The sequence below is a fragment of the Orycteropus afer genome, unplaced genomic scaffold, assembly GCF_000298275.1.
Source record: "Orycteropus afer afer isolate SDZICR_OR568_19922 unplaced genomic scaffold, OryAfe1.0 scaffold00019, whole genome shotgun sequence".
Taxonomy (NCBI): Eukaryota; Metazoa; Chordata; class Mammalia; order Tubulidentata; family Orycteropodidae; genus Orycteropus; species Orycteropus afer.
This window is the reverse complement of record NW_006921606.1, coordinates 4,864,090-4,881,390: the sequence shown is the minus strand read 5'-3', so window position 1 is coordinate 4,881,390 and position 17,301 is coordinate 4,864,090. Positions and strand designations below refer to the sequence as shown.

The 17,301-nt window shown below is 41.0% G+C and overlaps 1 protein-coding gene across 1 annotated transcript in view; it reads right to left on the bottom strand.

The window, feature by feature from the left end:
- Positions 1 to 17,301, bottom strand: part of ADAMTS17 (ADAM metallopeptidase with thrombospondin type 1 motif 17) — a 918,064-nt gene that overhangs the window by 683,797 nt on the left and 216,966 nt on the right. The window contains exons 5-7 of the mRNA XM_042783577.1: positions 15,664 to 15,747; positions 14,743 to 14,900; positions 1,846 to 1,889 (exon numbers count right to left, since the gene is read on the bottom strand). Of these exons, the coding sequence (XP_042639511.1) occupies positions 1,846 to 1,889; positions 14,743 to 14,900; positions 15,664 to 15,747 (286 nt within the window). The remainder of the gene's footprint in view (positions 1 to 1,845; positions 1,890 to 14,742; positions 14,901 to 15,663; positions 15,748 to 17,301) is intronic.

The following is a 17,301-nucleotide window of genomic DNA, read 5'->3' as shown; positions in this document are numbered from 1 at the left end:
ACGGTGGCTGAGATGATGGGCTCAAGTATAGCAGGGATCATGGAGCTGGTGTGGGATCAGGCAGTGTTTCATTCTGCTGTGCATGGGGTTGCTATGAGTCGGAAACGACTTGACGGCACCTAACAACAACAACATGTAGTGGAAACTCCTCCATGGGAGATATACAGGCAAGGGCAAGATGATGAATCAATACCATTGTGCACAGGGGCAAGCACAGGGAGCAGGAGGTACACAGAGCAGAGGCTGCCTCTCAGACAGAAATCTGGTAGCTATCAAAGCTTCCTTATGAATACTGAGAGGGAACAGCCATTTCTAGGATAGCACATGCTTAGGCAGTTTTTGTCAATGGGCAGATGTCAACACACATCTTCTACAACTTCAGCCAGACTTAGTCATATGCTAACTACACTTTTATTGATGCATATTTTCCCATTGCATTTGTTTAGAAATTCCATTATGAAGACAGTTCCCAAGTAATGAAGCATAGGTTGTTTGGTTGGTTAGTTGGTTGGATGGATGGTTAGTTGGTTGGTTGGATGGTTTTTGATACCTCATTCTCAGATTTGTTTAGAGGATGATGTATACTGTATAAAAAGTCATTTTGTAAACTCTAAAGTATGACATAAATGTTAGTTATCTTTATACTAAATTCTGAAGAGCCTTAGAAGCCCCTAGTACAAGATGACCATTTTGCACATTAAGAAGCAAATGGAAAGTTACCCAAAGCCTATCAGTTTGTCTGGGCAAAGGCTACCCATTGCCAGGACTCCACAGGAAGGTTTTTAATCTTTGAGTTCTACACTATGTATATTTTTCAATCTTAAACTTTTTCCTTCAATTTTCCTACAATTCTAAGCACATTAGATTCAGAATTTTTATTTTGGCAATGCAATATTCAGACTCTTGGCAAATAAAAGTTTGTGCTATAGCAGACAAAGTTGGAAATGCTTTTAGTGTTTCCTCTATTAAACCAAGAACTCTATTCTTATGCTGGAAAAAAAAATTTCAATATAAACAGTCAAAATCTAGATATAAATGAAGACAAGAGAGAAAGGAAAATGAAAAGTGACAGGAAGATGGGGAGAAGGAGAAGGCAATGGAGGGAGAGGAGGAGGAAAGTGTGTTTTACTCAGCACTACATGTCAGCATTAACACTGTTGGATTGCAAAGCAATTAGCCTCGTGGCCCCAGTCTTATAACTGAATCATCACATTCAACTCTGAGAACACTTGATAAAAATTACCAGCACACACGAGAATAAATCAGTTCACTTCTGTCTCATAACCACCAGTTACTCAACTTGCTTCCCCTTCTACCGTGGAGACCAACATGCTCAAAACCAAATGTGTCCCCACTTGCAAGTTCCCTGAGACAGAATGATGGCTTCTCTTTCCTTGTTTTGACTTACCATATCTTTATTGGGAGCTCTGGTAGCGTAGTGCCTAAGGCATTTGACTGCTAACCAGAAGGCTGGTGGTTCAAACCCACCAGCCACTCCTCGGAAGAAAGATGGGGCAATCTACTTCTGTAGTGATACTGCCTCGGAAACCCAAGGAGGAGCCGCTGTGAGTTGGGGCCAACTCGATGGCACATAACAACAACAATGACATCTCCTTTATTAACCCCTTGTTTAGATGCCTTCTTCTATAAGCAAGTTCATAACTTTTTGAATGAAAAAGGGAAGATAAAGATGAGGAATCAATTTGTAAGAAAAGAGTCTACAGAAAAGCAAAAGCAGAGCTTGTCTGAGAGCAGCTCCTCCAACCTGGAATTTATATCAACAAGCCTCCATATTATCACAGAGCATACCAGCCCCATAGATTATGATTCCAACTCCCAACTTACCAACGGTGTCACATGGCTCATCTTTATGAACACAGAAATCAGTCCTAAAAATTAATAAAAAGGACAAAATCAGGTTCATGCAGTACCAGTAAGAATGTGAGAAAAAACACTATTTATTTATCCTCTTTGTTACCCTGCTCATAGCAATGTTACCACTTTAGTTGTCACAGGTTATAGGAGGAAAAACAATTAACAGTGTTCACCAAGAGTAGTCTATCTACAACATTCCCAAGGGTAAGCCCAGGTTCCCACACAAGACTCCTGAGATAGCTTAACAACTGCATAAGTAACGCTCAGGTGTTGGAAGGATTCCTCCCAACAGCTGAAAAAGTCCTAGAAGAACATATTTGCAAGCCCTACTGCCCAGGAGGAGCTCTGGTAGTGTAGTGCCTAATGCACTTGACTGCTAACCAGAAGGTTGGCAGTTCAAACCCACCAGCCACTCCTCGGAAGGAAGAGGGGGCAATCTACTTCTGTAGTGATACTGCCTCGGAAACCCAAGGAGAGGTCCCTATGAGTCAGGGCTGACTTGACAGCACATAACAACAACAACTGCCCAGGACAATCATCAGTCAATAAATATCAAACAACAGTGGCTTCCCCAAGTTACTCCATCTGGGCAGCAACTGGTTCTAGATGCTATAGTGGCCATATATCCCTCAGATGAGAAGACAATGAAAATGCCATTTAAAAAATTATATTCTTAAAGCTCCCCAGGGTCCCCCAGGGGTGTCTGTGAATGAGTGCCCTTTGAGTCTGGCACAGCTCTAGCTCATAGGTGACAAGGACTCGCTTTGACCTCTGCCCTCCTGTGTGTAAAATGAGAGATCTGGGCCTTTCTCTCCTGAAACCAGCTAATTTTCATAATTCCTCCCATTAGTCCACACAGTTAGGAGCTGACCACAGAGCACTGGCTAGAGTAGATGAGGAGAGCAAATGGCCTGGTTGCAACTGTGCCCCTCTGAGAGCCCTATACCCAGCACTTCACATAGCCTGGGGGTGGGCTGTTAGAATACACCCAAGTGCACAGATTTAAAAGGTGTGTTTTGTAGTCATTTTACTTTAATAATAATAATAATAATAACTTCGGAAAGGAAGACATAGCTATCCATTCAAGATTGGCACTAAATACAGTTGTGAAAGAAAGCTAATTCTGGCTTGGGCTACTCTTAATCCACCTTGGTGGGGTATATACCTCCCCCTCTTTGACACTCAGAAAGTATCCTCATACTCAGGCATTTAGTGGCCTCAATTCCTCCCTTCCTTCTACCAAAACCAACTCTCAGGGAAGGATTTGACCTGCAATCCTACTGAGGGCAATGAATAAGGAGGCAGTATGTTACTCCAGAAAGAAATTAAGGAGGAGCTCAGGACCAATCATGTCAGCAACTTGTGTGAGTTTGCATCTTTGAAATTTCTACCTTTTTTTTTTTCCCCACAGCAAATGTACATATTTTTGATTTTCAATTTATATATAAACAACAACAACAAAAAGAAAGCCTTTAAGACTCCCAAACTTGTCATAACCTCATTCCAAAACAAAGAAACACCGATGGACATGGGCAAGAGAATAACAATAAGGAGCTGAAAAGGGGAGCATTGTGACTAGATTTCTCTGTCAAGGACTCCCTTTTAGAACACTAACAAACAGCAGAGGACAGTAGGAAAAAATACTGGCAGAGAGGAAGCCAAACCAATAAAATTATGGCTATAAATATTCACACTCTTTTGATATCTATCTAACCGCAACCCAGCATTCCTTTTCCAGCACCCTTTCCATTTGAACATTTTGGACATTTTCCTTCCCTCTCACTTTCTTCCTCTCTCTCCCCCTCAAATACACACATGTGCATGCACACATACAGTGCATTCACACATTGATAAGAAGACCTTGACCCAGGGTTTCCCAGAGTCACACAATAGAGTTTGTTGAAAGCTTTGCTCTCTGCTTCAGCTGGTCAAAGGAAGGAGCACTGTCCTCATTGTGGGTGCCATCTTGAGAAAGCCAGTCCTGCTGGTTGGTGGGCATAAGGTGCTGCATTTTCTACTTTTTTACGTCATGGCCTCCCTGAAGGGAACAAGATGAGTCTCAAATGAGAGACCTTGTAGCATTCCCCATTACTTCTCCTAGGGAAGAAGACAGAAGTGTGGTCCACTCATGAAGAGTCAGGCTCAATCAGAGGTCTGTCCTGAAAAGGAAGATTCAAAATGTGAATCTTCCCTCTCCTTCTCATTCAAGTGTTTTCACTAAAAGGTAAAGTAAGCCACCTGCCTTCAGAGACTTCATTCCCAGATAATACTGCTTTGTTCTGTTAATTAGCAGTGCCACACTTTTTATGTCATCTAATTGCAAACTCATACAAATCCACAAAGCCAGATCGATGGGGTACATTTGGGAATGGAAAAAAAAAGTATCCAAACCTAGCTCTCTAAGCTGTACATCCATCACATTTCACTGGTCATTCTTCAAAAGAAAGAAAGATGGCATCATGAGTATGTGATCTGCACAACTGCACATGACCCCATGCTCAGAGGGCCTCTGTGCTTGTTTAATGTTCTGCTGTCATCATCTTGAAATCCTTAACATTTGGACATGGGACCTCATATTTTCATTTTGCCCTAGGCCTCACATATTGTGTAGTCAGTCTTGTGCATAACCTACTGTCTGGCACACTATTTGTTATTGTTAGTTATTATAGAGTTAGCTCTGACTTATGGAAACTTCATGTACAACAGAACAAAACATTATACAGTCTCATGCCATCTTCATAATCACTGGCATGTTTGAGTCCATTGTTGTAGCTATTGTATAATGCCTTCCAACCTAGGGACTCATCTTCTAGCACTTTATTAGGCAATATTCTGTTGTGATCCATGGTTAATTTTTAGAAATATTCTTTCTAGTCTGTCTTACTCTAGAAACTCCACTGAATCCTGTCTACCATGGGTGACTCTACTGGTATTTGAAATAATGATGGCATAGCTTCCACCATCATAGTAACATGTAAGCCATCACAGTATGACAAACTGACAGATGGGTGGTGACACATAGTTGGGGACACATAGTGCCTCCTTTATGAAATAATGACTAACATTTCCAGACCACTGTCAATTTACCTAGCATCTTCCATGATGGCCACATCTCTCACCAGCATTTGGAAACGTGGTGAAATATGACACCATTTTCCACAGATACTCTCTGAGCTATCACAACCAGCAAGCCCTGGTGAGGGCCCTGTTGGTCAGACATGGAGGGTCCTAGAGAGCTGGATGGAGTGATACTACGTGGGGAAGGCTGGCAAACAGGTGGGTGTCCTTTTGTCTTGTTTTAGGCAGCCCCTATATCTGCCCTAGGTATCCCAGAATTCTCAGCAAAATAAGCACAGATCTGGACTTGGTGGGAAACCACTACTTCCCTGGAAGATGCAGAGTCAGAGGTAGAGTCACACCAGGTATGGAGACCCCCCTAGACCTCCAGTCCTGTGTGATCCCATGTGGCCCCAAACCCAGTCCACCAGAGGCTTTTTCTAGCCATAGACACAGCTGCAGCTGCTAAAAATCCAGCTTCTGTTGTTTCTGGCTTATGGCTCCTGCTGGATATGATGTCATGCCCATGTCCTCCACAGCCAGCCATCTGCTGCTTGGTGGGTGTCCAGGGGAATCCACTCTCAGGTTCCAGGGGGGAAATAAGAAAAGAGAAAAAATCCTCACATCATCCTACCCCAGGCTCAGCCCATAGGACACAGCCCTGCAACACTAATTGGCCAGGTGGCCTACAATTAGACACTCAGTGTAGAGTCCTTAGGCAGGAGATGGCTGCTTCTTGACAGCAGCAGTACCTTGCACCCAACTTCCTCCTGAAAACATCAACTCATCAACCCATGATTTTCCAACCCTTGGCCAATAATGATTAAACAGTGCTTCCCAGCCAACTCAGCTTCCTGCCCCAACTCCAACACTGGCAGCCATCTGTGCTGTAGGAGGCCTTCAACACCTGGGAGGACCAAGGATGGGACTGTACATCCATCCTTCTCACAGAAGTTATGTGAGGATTCCTAATTGCTGAGGTACCTCAGCATGAAACAGAGAAGGACAGGGGGCAACTGGCAATAAAGCCATCACAAGAGGCTCATTCTACCCACACCCTCAAAGCCTGCTGTCTACAGCTGAAGAAATGCTCCTTCCAGGTTGTGGAGGGAAGATCCTCTTCCCTGCCACTGCACACCCTCCAGCACCTGTACTTAGAAACACATCTGTCTCAATCTCCTGGGGCTGCTGCAACAAACCATCACACACTGGGTGGCTTATAAGAACAGATTTACTGTCTCACAGTTCTGGAGGCAGAGAGTCCAAAATCAGGATATTAGTCATGTTGCTTCATTCTGGGGGCTCACAGGGAGGATCTGCTCCATGCCTCTCTCCCAGCTTCTGGTAGTTCCTGGCAATCCTTAGTGCTCTTTGGCTTGCAGCTGCATCTGCCTCCCTCGTCACATGGCCATCCTTCCTATCTATCTCTGTGTCTGCTCTCTTCATTTATAAGATACCCCTTGGAGAAGCCTGAGTGGTACAGTTTTGTACTCCACTAATAGCTGAAAGATTGACAGTTCAAATCCACCCAGAGTCACCTTAGAAGTCAGGTCTGGAGATCTACTTCCACAAGGACATAGCCTTGAAAAATGCTTTGGAGCACAGCTCTACTCTATACATATGTGGTCACCACGACAAGGAATTGACATGATGGAAACTATCAACAACAAGAAGTAAGTATGAAGCAATATCTCATTGTGGGTTTGATTTGTATTTCCCTAATGACTTGGGAGCTCTGGTAGCATAGTGCCTAAGGCACTTGACTGCTAACCAGAAGGCTGGCGGTTCAAACCCACCAGCCACTCCTCGGAAGGAAGGTTGGGCAATCCTACTTCCGTAGTGATACTGCCTTGGAAACCCAAGGAGGGGTCGCTATGAGTCAGGACCAACTCGACGGCAAATAACAACAACAACAACGACTTGTGAGTTGAGCATCTTTTCATAAGACACTACTCAGATGGGATTAGGACCCATCCTATAAGGTATGACCTCATGTTAACTGATAACATCTTCAAAGATCCTATTTCTAAACAAGGTCATGTTCACAGATACAGCTGTTAGGACTTCAATGTAAGAAACTTGAAAGAATTCAACTTTCAGGTGGACACAATCTAATCCACAACAATGACAATATAATCAGGACACTTCCCAACATGCTGTAGTTAGAAAATAACTTTTTACACAAAATGCTTCCCACGTAGTATATAAGGAGCTACTGAAGAATGAAAAGAAAAAGAAAAGCAAAGCTAACCTGCACACTCCTTTGGCTAAAGATGCACTCTCATGTACTGATGGCTTTTTGTAAAAGGACAATCCAGAAGCTCTGTCAACACTAATTTTGATGACATTTATTGCCTCTGAAAAAAATGTTATTTATTCCCAAATTAAGACCACTTATAAGTGCTTTCTCCACCCAGACAATGGAAGGAGACAGCAAGAAAAGAGAAGAAACAAAATAAGCAAAATTCCTATAAGTTATTGATATTTTTAATAGACACCAGAGCTTATACATCCTAAATAAAGACTACTTTCAGAACAGCACCCTTGGAAGCTTAGTTGTATATTGCAGAGATGATGTTATTTAGAGCACCTCCCTAAAAAAGGCCGTTAGAACTAATTTAATAGTTATCATCAAAAGCAGCCACATTATTCAGGTAGTCCCCGACTTACAATGCGGTTCCTTTCCAACAACTCCATCATGAATTGGTTCTAACATAAGTTGAATACCTTATTTTTTTGGTTGTTTTCATTATTATTACCTTTTATCATCAATATCTTTTATAAACCTGATCTTTGCCTTTGGAAATAGTACATATAAATTTACAGATATATGTTTAATACTTACTTATATACATAAATAAATCATAAAATTTTACTCTGATGTTGAAGAAGAATTGGACAACATTGGCATTTTGTCAGTTGCAGCAATAATTCCACTTGTGGAAAGTTCTGGATCATTTGGATTATCCCTAGTCAGAAAATTGGTAGAGTTGTCTATATGGTTCTTTTCTTTTTTTCTTCATATATTTCTCAGTAACACTACTTTCTGAATCTGCCTATCAACTTTAGCAAAATGATCAGCATTTGCACCAAGAACAGAAACAAGTTATGTTTCACAAAACACAGAGGCAAAGGACTCAAAATGGGCCTTCCTCCTTCATCATGGACTTTTGAAAAACTGTGACAGTGAACCAGTGGGAATTCTGGCAGAAAAAGAGTCCCATCAGAGACTGGCTTTTTTTTTTTTTTTTTTTTAATAAAAAGCCTTTTTTAGGCAGGGGGAAAAAAAAAATGAAAGCCTTGCTTATGCAGGAAAAAAAAAAAAAAAAAAGATCAACATTTGGGTCCATATTTTCAGGTAACTGAAGCCCCTGATTTGGTTTAGAAAAAAAATTTCAGCTAATCCTTTCACTATAAATTTTTTTTTTTACAACTTCTCTCCTTCTTCCTCATTTTTTTCTTTCTTCTCCAGTACGTCTTTCCTCTTCAATATCCATTAAATCCTGATCTGTTAATTCTCCTTCTTCATGATCTATGAGCTAGATCTAAATTCAGCATTCTTGCCATAGGGACAATTTTACCACCAATGTCTTCCATCATATTATCCTTGTCAAATATCTGGAGCATGTTCATATAATTCAACAATTTTTCCCATATGCCCTGCATGTAATTTTCCATAATTTCCTCCCAAGAAAATGTAATTTTCTGGATAGACTAAAGAATATTATAGTTCTTTTAGAAATTAAGTAATGTTACTGTACCTCCATTTGTTGCAGCTACTGCCTGAGCAAATGTAGTCCATCAGTAGTGTCTTGGTTCTCTAGTGCTGCTATAACAGAAATACCACAAGTGAATGGCTTCAACAAACAGGAATTTATTCTCTCATAGTTTAGGAGGCTAGAAGTCCAAATTCAGAGTGCTGGCTCTAGGGGCTGTGTGAAGCCCCTTGACCTTCGGCTTCAACTCTGCCTCCTGTTCCAGGCCTACTGGAGTTAGAGGCTTCTTCTGATTCATGTAGCTGCTGGATGCTAAGGCTGATTAACCCAAGATCGACAGGTAAATGGCACAATCCCAAGATCAATAGGAAACATGGCAGGCCACCTGTACAAGTGCAGGTACAATCCCAAGACTGGCGAACAACACAGCAGGCCACTGATTATCCAAAAGTGCCAAAAGTTCCTCAAAGCTTCTCCTTATATACTGGAAGCATGCCATACCCCTAAGGCAACTACTTAGCTGCTCACAGAAGATTCTACCATGGAAGTGATTACAATCTCATCATGGGGAAACCACTCAAAATCACAGCCCAGCCAAGTTAATGCACAACCTTTAAATACTATATTTTACCCCTTGTCAACTTGGCACCTGTACAGATTTCTTCATTAGGTGGTCCGAGTCTCCTCATCCATCTGAGTGGTGTCATCACTCCCTTGGCCTAGCAGGTCCCATTCTTCTGCCCCTTGAGCATGGCTTTCTCCTGCCCCACTTTTGGGAAGCAGATATGGCTCCATCCCAGTAGCACTCATATATGGCAGCCACACACTCCAGAACTGAGTTGGTGAGGTTCTGGCTCTTTGAAGCCTAAGAGACTGTGGTGGTTCCACCCTTTGAAACCCCAGAGGCCACAGTCCTACACTTTGAGACTGAGGCAGCTCTGCTTCCTCTTTCCTTGGTCTCTCACTTTCTACCAATTAGTGCCCAAAGGCAACCCACTCCACCAGGAAGCTTCCTGCCCAAAGGTACTCAGCATTCTCACTCTGTAGGCTAACAAGCCCATTGCTCTGTCTCATGCCAGTCTCTCAGCTCTGCTGCTGCCAGTCTCTCTACCATGGTCCCAATACTGGGATCTTGGGCCCAAGGATGCACTCCATTCCTGCTTCCACATTTTAGGTATCTATTAGAGTAGCACCCCACTCTTGGTACCAAATTCTGTCTTGATTCTCTAGTGCTGCTATAACAGAAATACCACAAGTAGATGGCTTTAACAAACAGGAATTTATTCTCTTACAAGTTAGGAGGCTAGAAGTCTGAGTTCAAAGTGCCAGCTCTAGGGGCTGGGTGAAGGGCCCTTAACCCTGGGCTTCAGCTCTGCCTCCTGTCCAGGCCCACTGGAGGTTCAGGCATTTCCTATCTCAGGCATCTGCTGGCTGCGGAGGCTGACAAACCCAAGATAGACACGTAAAATAGCACAATCCCAAGATCAGCAGGCAACACAGCAGACTACTGGTTCAAGTCCAGGAATAATCCTAAAATCAACAGGCAACAAGGCAAGCCAAGACTCAGCCAAATGTAGGGTCCAGATGTGATAAAAGCTAGTGACCTTCCTCAAAGCTTCTTCCCATATGCTAAAAGCAGGCCACATCTCAAAGGTAACTACTTAGCTGCTCACAGCAGACTCTACCATGGAGGTGATTACAATCATATCATTGGGAATAACTACATTCAGCTGCCCAGCCACTCAAAACCATGGCCCAGCCAAGTTGACATACAACTTTAACTACTACAGGTAATATGTCTTGAAGATGGCAACTGCACCTTGATCCATAGGCTGAATCATAGCCGTTATATTGGGAGGTAGATGTAACCACTTTCACATCTTTACTTGGGCCATCCATGTGAGAAGGATGTGCACAGGCATCATCAAGCAGCAGGAGAACTTGGAAGGAGTACTCTTTTTAAGGCAGTGGGCACACATTTCTGGGATGAAACAATTTAAAAACCAGTCTTTGAATAACATAATCATCATCCAGGCCTTGGAGTTATTCCTGTAGTAGACCAGCAGCTTATTTTTATCAATGTTTTTGAATGTTTGGGGTTTTCAGAATGGTAAACAAGAAAAGGTTTTAATTTAAATCCAGCAGCATTTCCTTCAAGCAGCAGCATGATTCTGTCTTTAAATGCCTGGAAATCAGGCACAGACTTCTCCATTCTGGCATCTTTTTCCAAAACAAGCCTTTTTCATCCATGTTGAAAATATGCTCTGGTATATATTCTTCACTTTGTATTACCTTGTCCAGCTCATCATTGAATTTTTCAGCAGCTTCAACATTGGTGCTTCCTGCATCTCCAGTTATATATTCATTACATAAGCCAAATCTGCCTTTGAAGCAATGAAACCAGACCTTGCTGGCATTAAAATACTCCTTGCTGTTTCATCAAGTTTTCAAAAAGACTGCATGCTATTTGTTTGAATCATCAGTAAATTCATAAAAAATACTCCCCTGGATTTGGTTTTCTATCCAAATCAATGGCTTCTCCATCTCATGGACTGGCCCTTCTTTGTTAAAACTATTGATTTTATGCCAATCATTCCTTTAACCTCCAAAATCTTTTTCTTATCTTTAATGATTGTTGAAATGGTCAAATGAGACAGTCCTTCCTCATGTGTTAGTTTGCCAACTTTTCTTTCCATTATCACAGACTGTAATGAACTTCATTTTTATATCCATCCATAATCTAGAGTCTTCTTTGCCTTCTTTTTTAAATTAGAACTTATAATGGCATGATTTCTTTTGCTAGACATATCATAAGGGGTATAAGCAGTGTTAACAACGTGAAAACCATGAACAACTCAGATTCAAATTAACTACAGATACTTGTAATGGTACTAAATGCTGAATAAGATCATGCTATAGGCCTGGTCCCAGGAGCTCTGGTGGTACAGTGATTAAGGCATTTGGCTGCTAACCAAAAGGTTGGCAGTTCAAACCCACAAGCTGCTCTGTGGAAGAATGAGGTAGTCTGCTTGGGTAAAAATTTACAGCCTTGGAAACCAAATGGGGATCACTATGAGTCAGAATCGACTCAATGGCAGTGAGTTTGGTTTTTGGTATAGGCCTGGTCTACAGTGAAGTTGGCATGAGCATTGTAACAACGGCATTTAAGTCATAACAGCTGTGGGGCACATGTACAGTTTATAACTGTCATATATTAATTGCCCCACTATCCATCCATTACAACTCCTGACAATGACACTGACTTCATTGTAGATCAGGCCATAGTCTGCTATATGGCAGTGTTTTATATAATAAATTGTAACAATGAACATCTGCGAGTGAACATCTGAGAATGATAACATCAGCAATTTACATGCTGCAACATTTTATGTAGTACATCTTATTAATGATAAGATGTACCCAAAAAAGGAAAAGAAAAACAAAAAACAGATGGCCTCGTAAATTTAGTTTGTCATAACTCCAGTATGTCATAAGTCCACAGAGCAGCTTGTGGGTTTGAACTGCCAACCTTTTGGTTAGCAGCCAAATGCCTTAATCACTGTACCACCAGAGCTCCTGAGACCAGGCATATAGCATGATCTTATTCAGCGTTTAGTACCATTACAAGTATCCATAGTTAATTTGAATCCGAGTTGTTCATGGTTTTCATGTTGTAACACTGCTTATATCCCTTATAATATGTCTAGCAAAAGAAATCATGCCATTATAAGTTCTAATCTAAAAAAGAAGGCAAAGAAGGCTCTAGACATGGATGGATATAAAAATGAAGTTCATTACAGTCTGTAATAATGGAAAGAAAGTTGGCAGACTAACACATGAGGAAGGACTGTCTCATTTGACCATTTCAATAATCATTAAAGATAAGAATAAGATTTACCTGTAGTCAAATATATACTTGATTTCCAAGGACTCCTGCTAGTTCCTCAAATCAAATCCACCCTCAAAGGCTAGTACACTTAACTCCAATACTGTAAGTCTCAGGGTGTTCTAAAGAAATTCACAGGCTCCAAAGGCCATTTCTAAGTGCCGTAAGCAATGGCAGCCTCTGGGCAATGATATTGGAGGAGGGAGTGGTGGTGACAGATGGAAGTCTCCAGCACTCTACGGGTGGCCAAGCCAAGGACAAAAGCAAGAACCAGGTCACGTTTATCCCTTGGTCATTGGCACCCAGTAGCACACCAGCCATATTGTAGGCAATCAGAACTACTCCCTAGATCTTTTCTACAAAGTCCCAGCCTACATTTTATCACATCCTAAAGCAGCAAGTGTTCTCATAAGGGATCCATATGCTACAAAGCACATTTTAACCCTTTCAAGTTGGCCGCTGATGAAGCACCTACAAGAGTGATTAGGCATCTGCCAGTGTCTCGTGTGGCAATGTGCATGGTCTGTGTTGTTTAAGGGAGAATGTTAGGGAGCTTCATTCTTCATGCTTGGGGCTGGAGTGTTCAACTGCCAAGTGGGGTTAGGGATGTCATTGAGCTGGGAGCTTGTAGCACATGGCCCAGGAAATATAACCAAAGAGCCTTTCTTAATTCAACACCAAAGTTATAAACTAGACTTAACTCTTTATTTCATTCAGCTCGAGGAGCAGGTTGTCCTCCATCTAATGAACTAATGTTCTCCCTTCTACAACTTTACCTCTGAACTCAGAAAGGAAAAAACTTTGTAATTTGGGAAGGATTTTTTTTAATTTACGAGTTAAAGAAAAAAAAAAAAAAAAACCACTAAAACTTAAAGTTAATATATTCCTAGCAACTATAATACAATTTTGATATTTTTAATCTCATGGATTAAATTATTAAGAAAAGTGTCTGCATATTTTCTAAGGAGGTTTTTTAGTGTTAATATGTACATCTTATTTATGTTAAAGTGGAACCAGTTTATCTCAGAGAAGTTTGACACGTAAGAAAGAAATTAAACAGTCCCTTCTTGTTCCTGCCACATGTGTGGGGAGGCAACCCTTGGTTTCTGTCATCACAGCAGGAACCATAGTGTCACTATCAATCTAGAAAAGTCAGTCCACTTCTGTACCTATGAAAAAGTTTAGCTCCTTGCTTCAACACAGCCTCCAAGTAAATTCCGTGGGCATCCCTGCCTAATTTTTTTGGTACCAAAATGGAGGATGGAGTCCCTGGGTGGTACAAATGGTTAATGCACTCATGTGCTAATTGAAAGTCCACTCAGAGGGGTCTCAGAAGAAAGACCTGATGATCTGCTTCCAAAAAGTCTGTAACTGAAAACCATATGGAACACATTTCTACTCTGACACTTACAGGGTCACCATAAGTCAGAACTACTCAATGGCAATTGGTACTGGTAAGTGAGGGGCAAGCTGATGGATGGTAAATCAAGTAAGGCTGGGCATAAAATATCTGTGTCTGTGTGGACTTCCTCCCACATGAAGCTCATAGCATCACTCACCTCCTTAATGCTGGGTGTAAGATAGTTTGCAAACAGCTTCAAACATAGGTTAGCTTTTTCCTAATGAGTGATTTATTTAGTGAAGGAAAGTGGAAATAATGAATTTTCTTGGAAGGTAAGACTCTGGATTACATGGGATTCAGTATGTTTATAATATTATTGGGAGCTCTGGTAGCATAGTGGCTAAGGCACTTGACTGCTAACCAGGTGGTTGGTGGTTCAAACCCACCAGCCACTCCTCGGAAGGAAGATGGGGCAATCTACTTCCGTAGTGATACTGCCTCGGAAACCCAAGGAGGGGTCGCTATGAGTCGGGTCCGACTCAACGGCACATAACAATAACAACAATAATATTATTATGAATATTATTATAAATAATAATATTAATTAGTAATAGTGACTGATACCTATTGAACCCTTACTTCCCGCTGGGCACAGTGAAAAGTGCTTCACATGGAATAGCTCATTTAATCCTCATATACTGGATACTGGTACTACTTTTTATTTTTCTGATAAGGAAATAGGGGGCCCAAAGTCTGATTTCCAAGCCTAAGTTTTCAACCAATTCTTCCCTACTTCCTCTCCAAAGAGAAACATCTTTTTCTTCTCTCATATCAGGTATGTACATACAGGCTGGATTGAGCTTTACCTGGTCACAAAGACAGCTGCATCCACAGGGGGCGTATCATCCTTCCCTCCTGGAATCTGGTTGTTGCCGAGATATTGTGCTCTTCCATATTCTTCATTCTGCCAGTGACAGAAGCTCTCCAAAGAACGCTCACCATGGTGCCCAATGGACAATTTGGCCTAAGAGAAATCAGGTGGTAGTCAGAGAAGCAAACTTCCACAGAAGTCAGAGTTTACATCCAGACTACAGTGTAGAAGTTAAGGTTGAGACAGTTATTCACCAAGACACCATTCAATGATGTAATTTCCCCCAATAAAAAACCTAGCACTAGTGGGTATGCAGCAGATAGCAACAGAAAGACCATGAGGGGCCTTATTGTTTAAATTCAAATTAAGACTAGATTACTAGAGAAACATTTTTTTTTTCTTTTCTGCAGACAGAACAGTGTACAAAACCAAGCATCAGTTCTTCAGTCCCATGTCTATTGCTTGATTCTGCAGGTAGCATTGTCATCTGGAAAAGCTCTTAATAAAAGACTAAGGAGAAATTCTACAGTAAATTCACGTTTGGGTTGATGCGTAGGTACAGCTCCAGCAGGGCTGTCATGGTTCCAAAGTCCTCACCACCAAGCCTTTCCACCTAGCCTGCAGCCTAGTGCAAGACATAACAGAGTGAAGGAGAAATGCACATGGACCCATTTATACCTTGAGCAGACCATGGATACCACTGATATCTTAAGCAGACAAGCACAAACCATACTTCAGTAATGGTGCTTGCCTGCTCTCATACTCAACATCCTTGGCCCCTGGCTCAGGGCACAGTGTTATCTCCTGCAAAGCCAGGAATAAGACAGACAACTACTTAGACTCCTCCTCAGTACCAGAGAACTTCAAGAAGAGTTACATTTTCTGTATACTCTAAAAAGTACCTCAGAGGACTTACAGGACGTTGTCGTAGCAGGACAAGCTTGGTAACTTGAATGTTAACTTTAATTCCAAGGCTCTGATGTTGAAACATATTATATACCTATCAAGAGATAAAAAGGAAATAGATGAAGATATAAATATGAATTCTGTTAAAAAATACAGTGGTAACATTGATGGGATCCTAAAACAGTGAAAAAGGACATTAGGTAAAAATTGAGGAACTCTTAAATAAAGTATGGGTTTCAGTTAATAATGATGTATCAATATTGGTTCATTAATTATAACAAATGTACCATAATAATATAAAATGTTAATTAACAGAAGAAACTGCATATGGCAAAGGGGGTAGTAATGGGAATTCTCTCTACTCTCTGGTAGAGGGAAGTTCTTCCATAAATCTAAAACTGTTTCAAACATACAAATTCTATTAATTGACAGAATTATTTAAAAAGACAAATTATGCTTTTCTAGTCCAAAAAAAATTATGTAAAATTCAAATTTCAATATCCAGAAATAAAGTTTTATTGGCACATATATATGATAAATATAACCCAAATTTTATTAAAAAAGCCTTCTGAGACCAAAGAAGCTCCCATAAAACTGAAATACTCTCTGCAAAAAGAAAATATATATGATTACAAAAATAACTCTCTAGAATCACACACACATGTGTACAAATATACATATACACACACACTCTCACACAAAACTAAGTTAGACATCAGCATATGGGAAGATATAAAACTAAGTGATTTTTTAAAAAAGGAATGGAGTTTTAGATGATCCTGGCAGGAAGCCCAAAACTCCAATTCTAGGCTTTCCTTCAGGAGGCTGAAAGGGAACTTTAAGATAATGAGGGGAGAGGCCAGTGTCTTTTGGGCACCATCTGTGTGCCAGCCTGTCCTGGGCACAGCAATGGTATCATCTCCAATTTTCACCACTACCTGTCCAGATGGATCTCTCCACTCCTCTGAACCATGGAAACAAGCATAGGGAGGCAAAATAAAAAAGACGTAACTGGTCAGTGATGATTCAGATTCAAACCTAGGTTTGTCCATCTAAAAGTCCATATTCCTTTCTTTATTCCCTGAATTCATCATTCTAACCACAACCTACCACTGAGATAAAGTTACAATCACAGGAAAGGGTCTGTCATTTTCCATTTTGCACCTCTTGTTCACAGAATGTAATAACAAAGACCTCAGTATCAAGAAGCCAAAAAGAAGTGTTTCAAGGTGAAGAGATATGTTTTCTTAAGTGCCATTCAGTCAGTTTTGGCTCATAGAGACCCCATTTACAAAGAAATGAAACACTGCATGGGCCCTCACCATCCTCCCGATTGTTGCCATGCTTGAGCCCATCATTGCAGCCACTGTGTTAATCCACCTCATTGAGGGTCTTGCCCTTTTTTTGCTGACCCTCTATTTTACTTAGCATGATATCTTTCTTCAGGAACTAGTCCCTTCTAACAATGTGATAAAGTATGAGAAATAAAGTCTGGCCATTCTCACTTCTAAGGAGCATTCCAGTTGTATTTTTTCAAAGACAAAGTTGTTCATTCTTTAGGCAATATATGGTACATTCACTATTCTTCACCAAAGGCCCAATTCAACTGCATCAACTGTTCTGCGGTCTTCCTTTTTTTTTTTTTTTT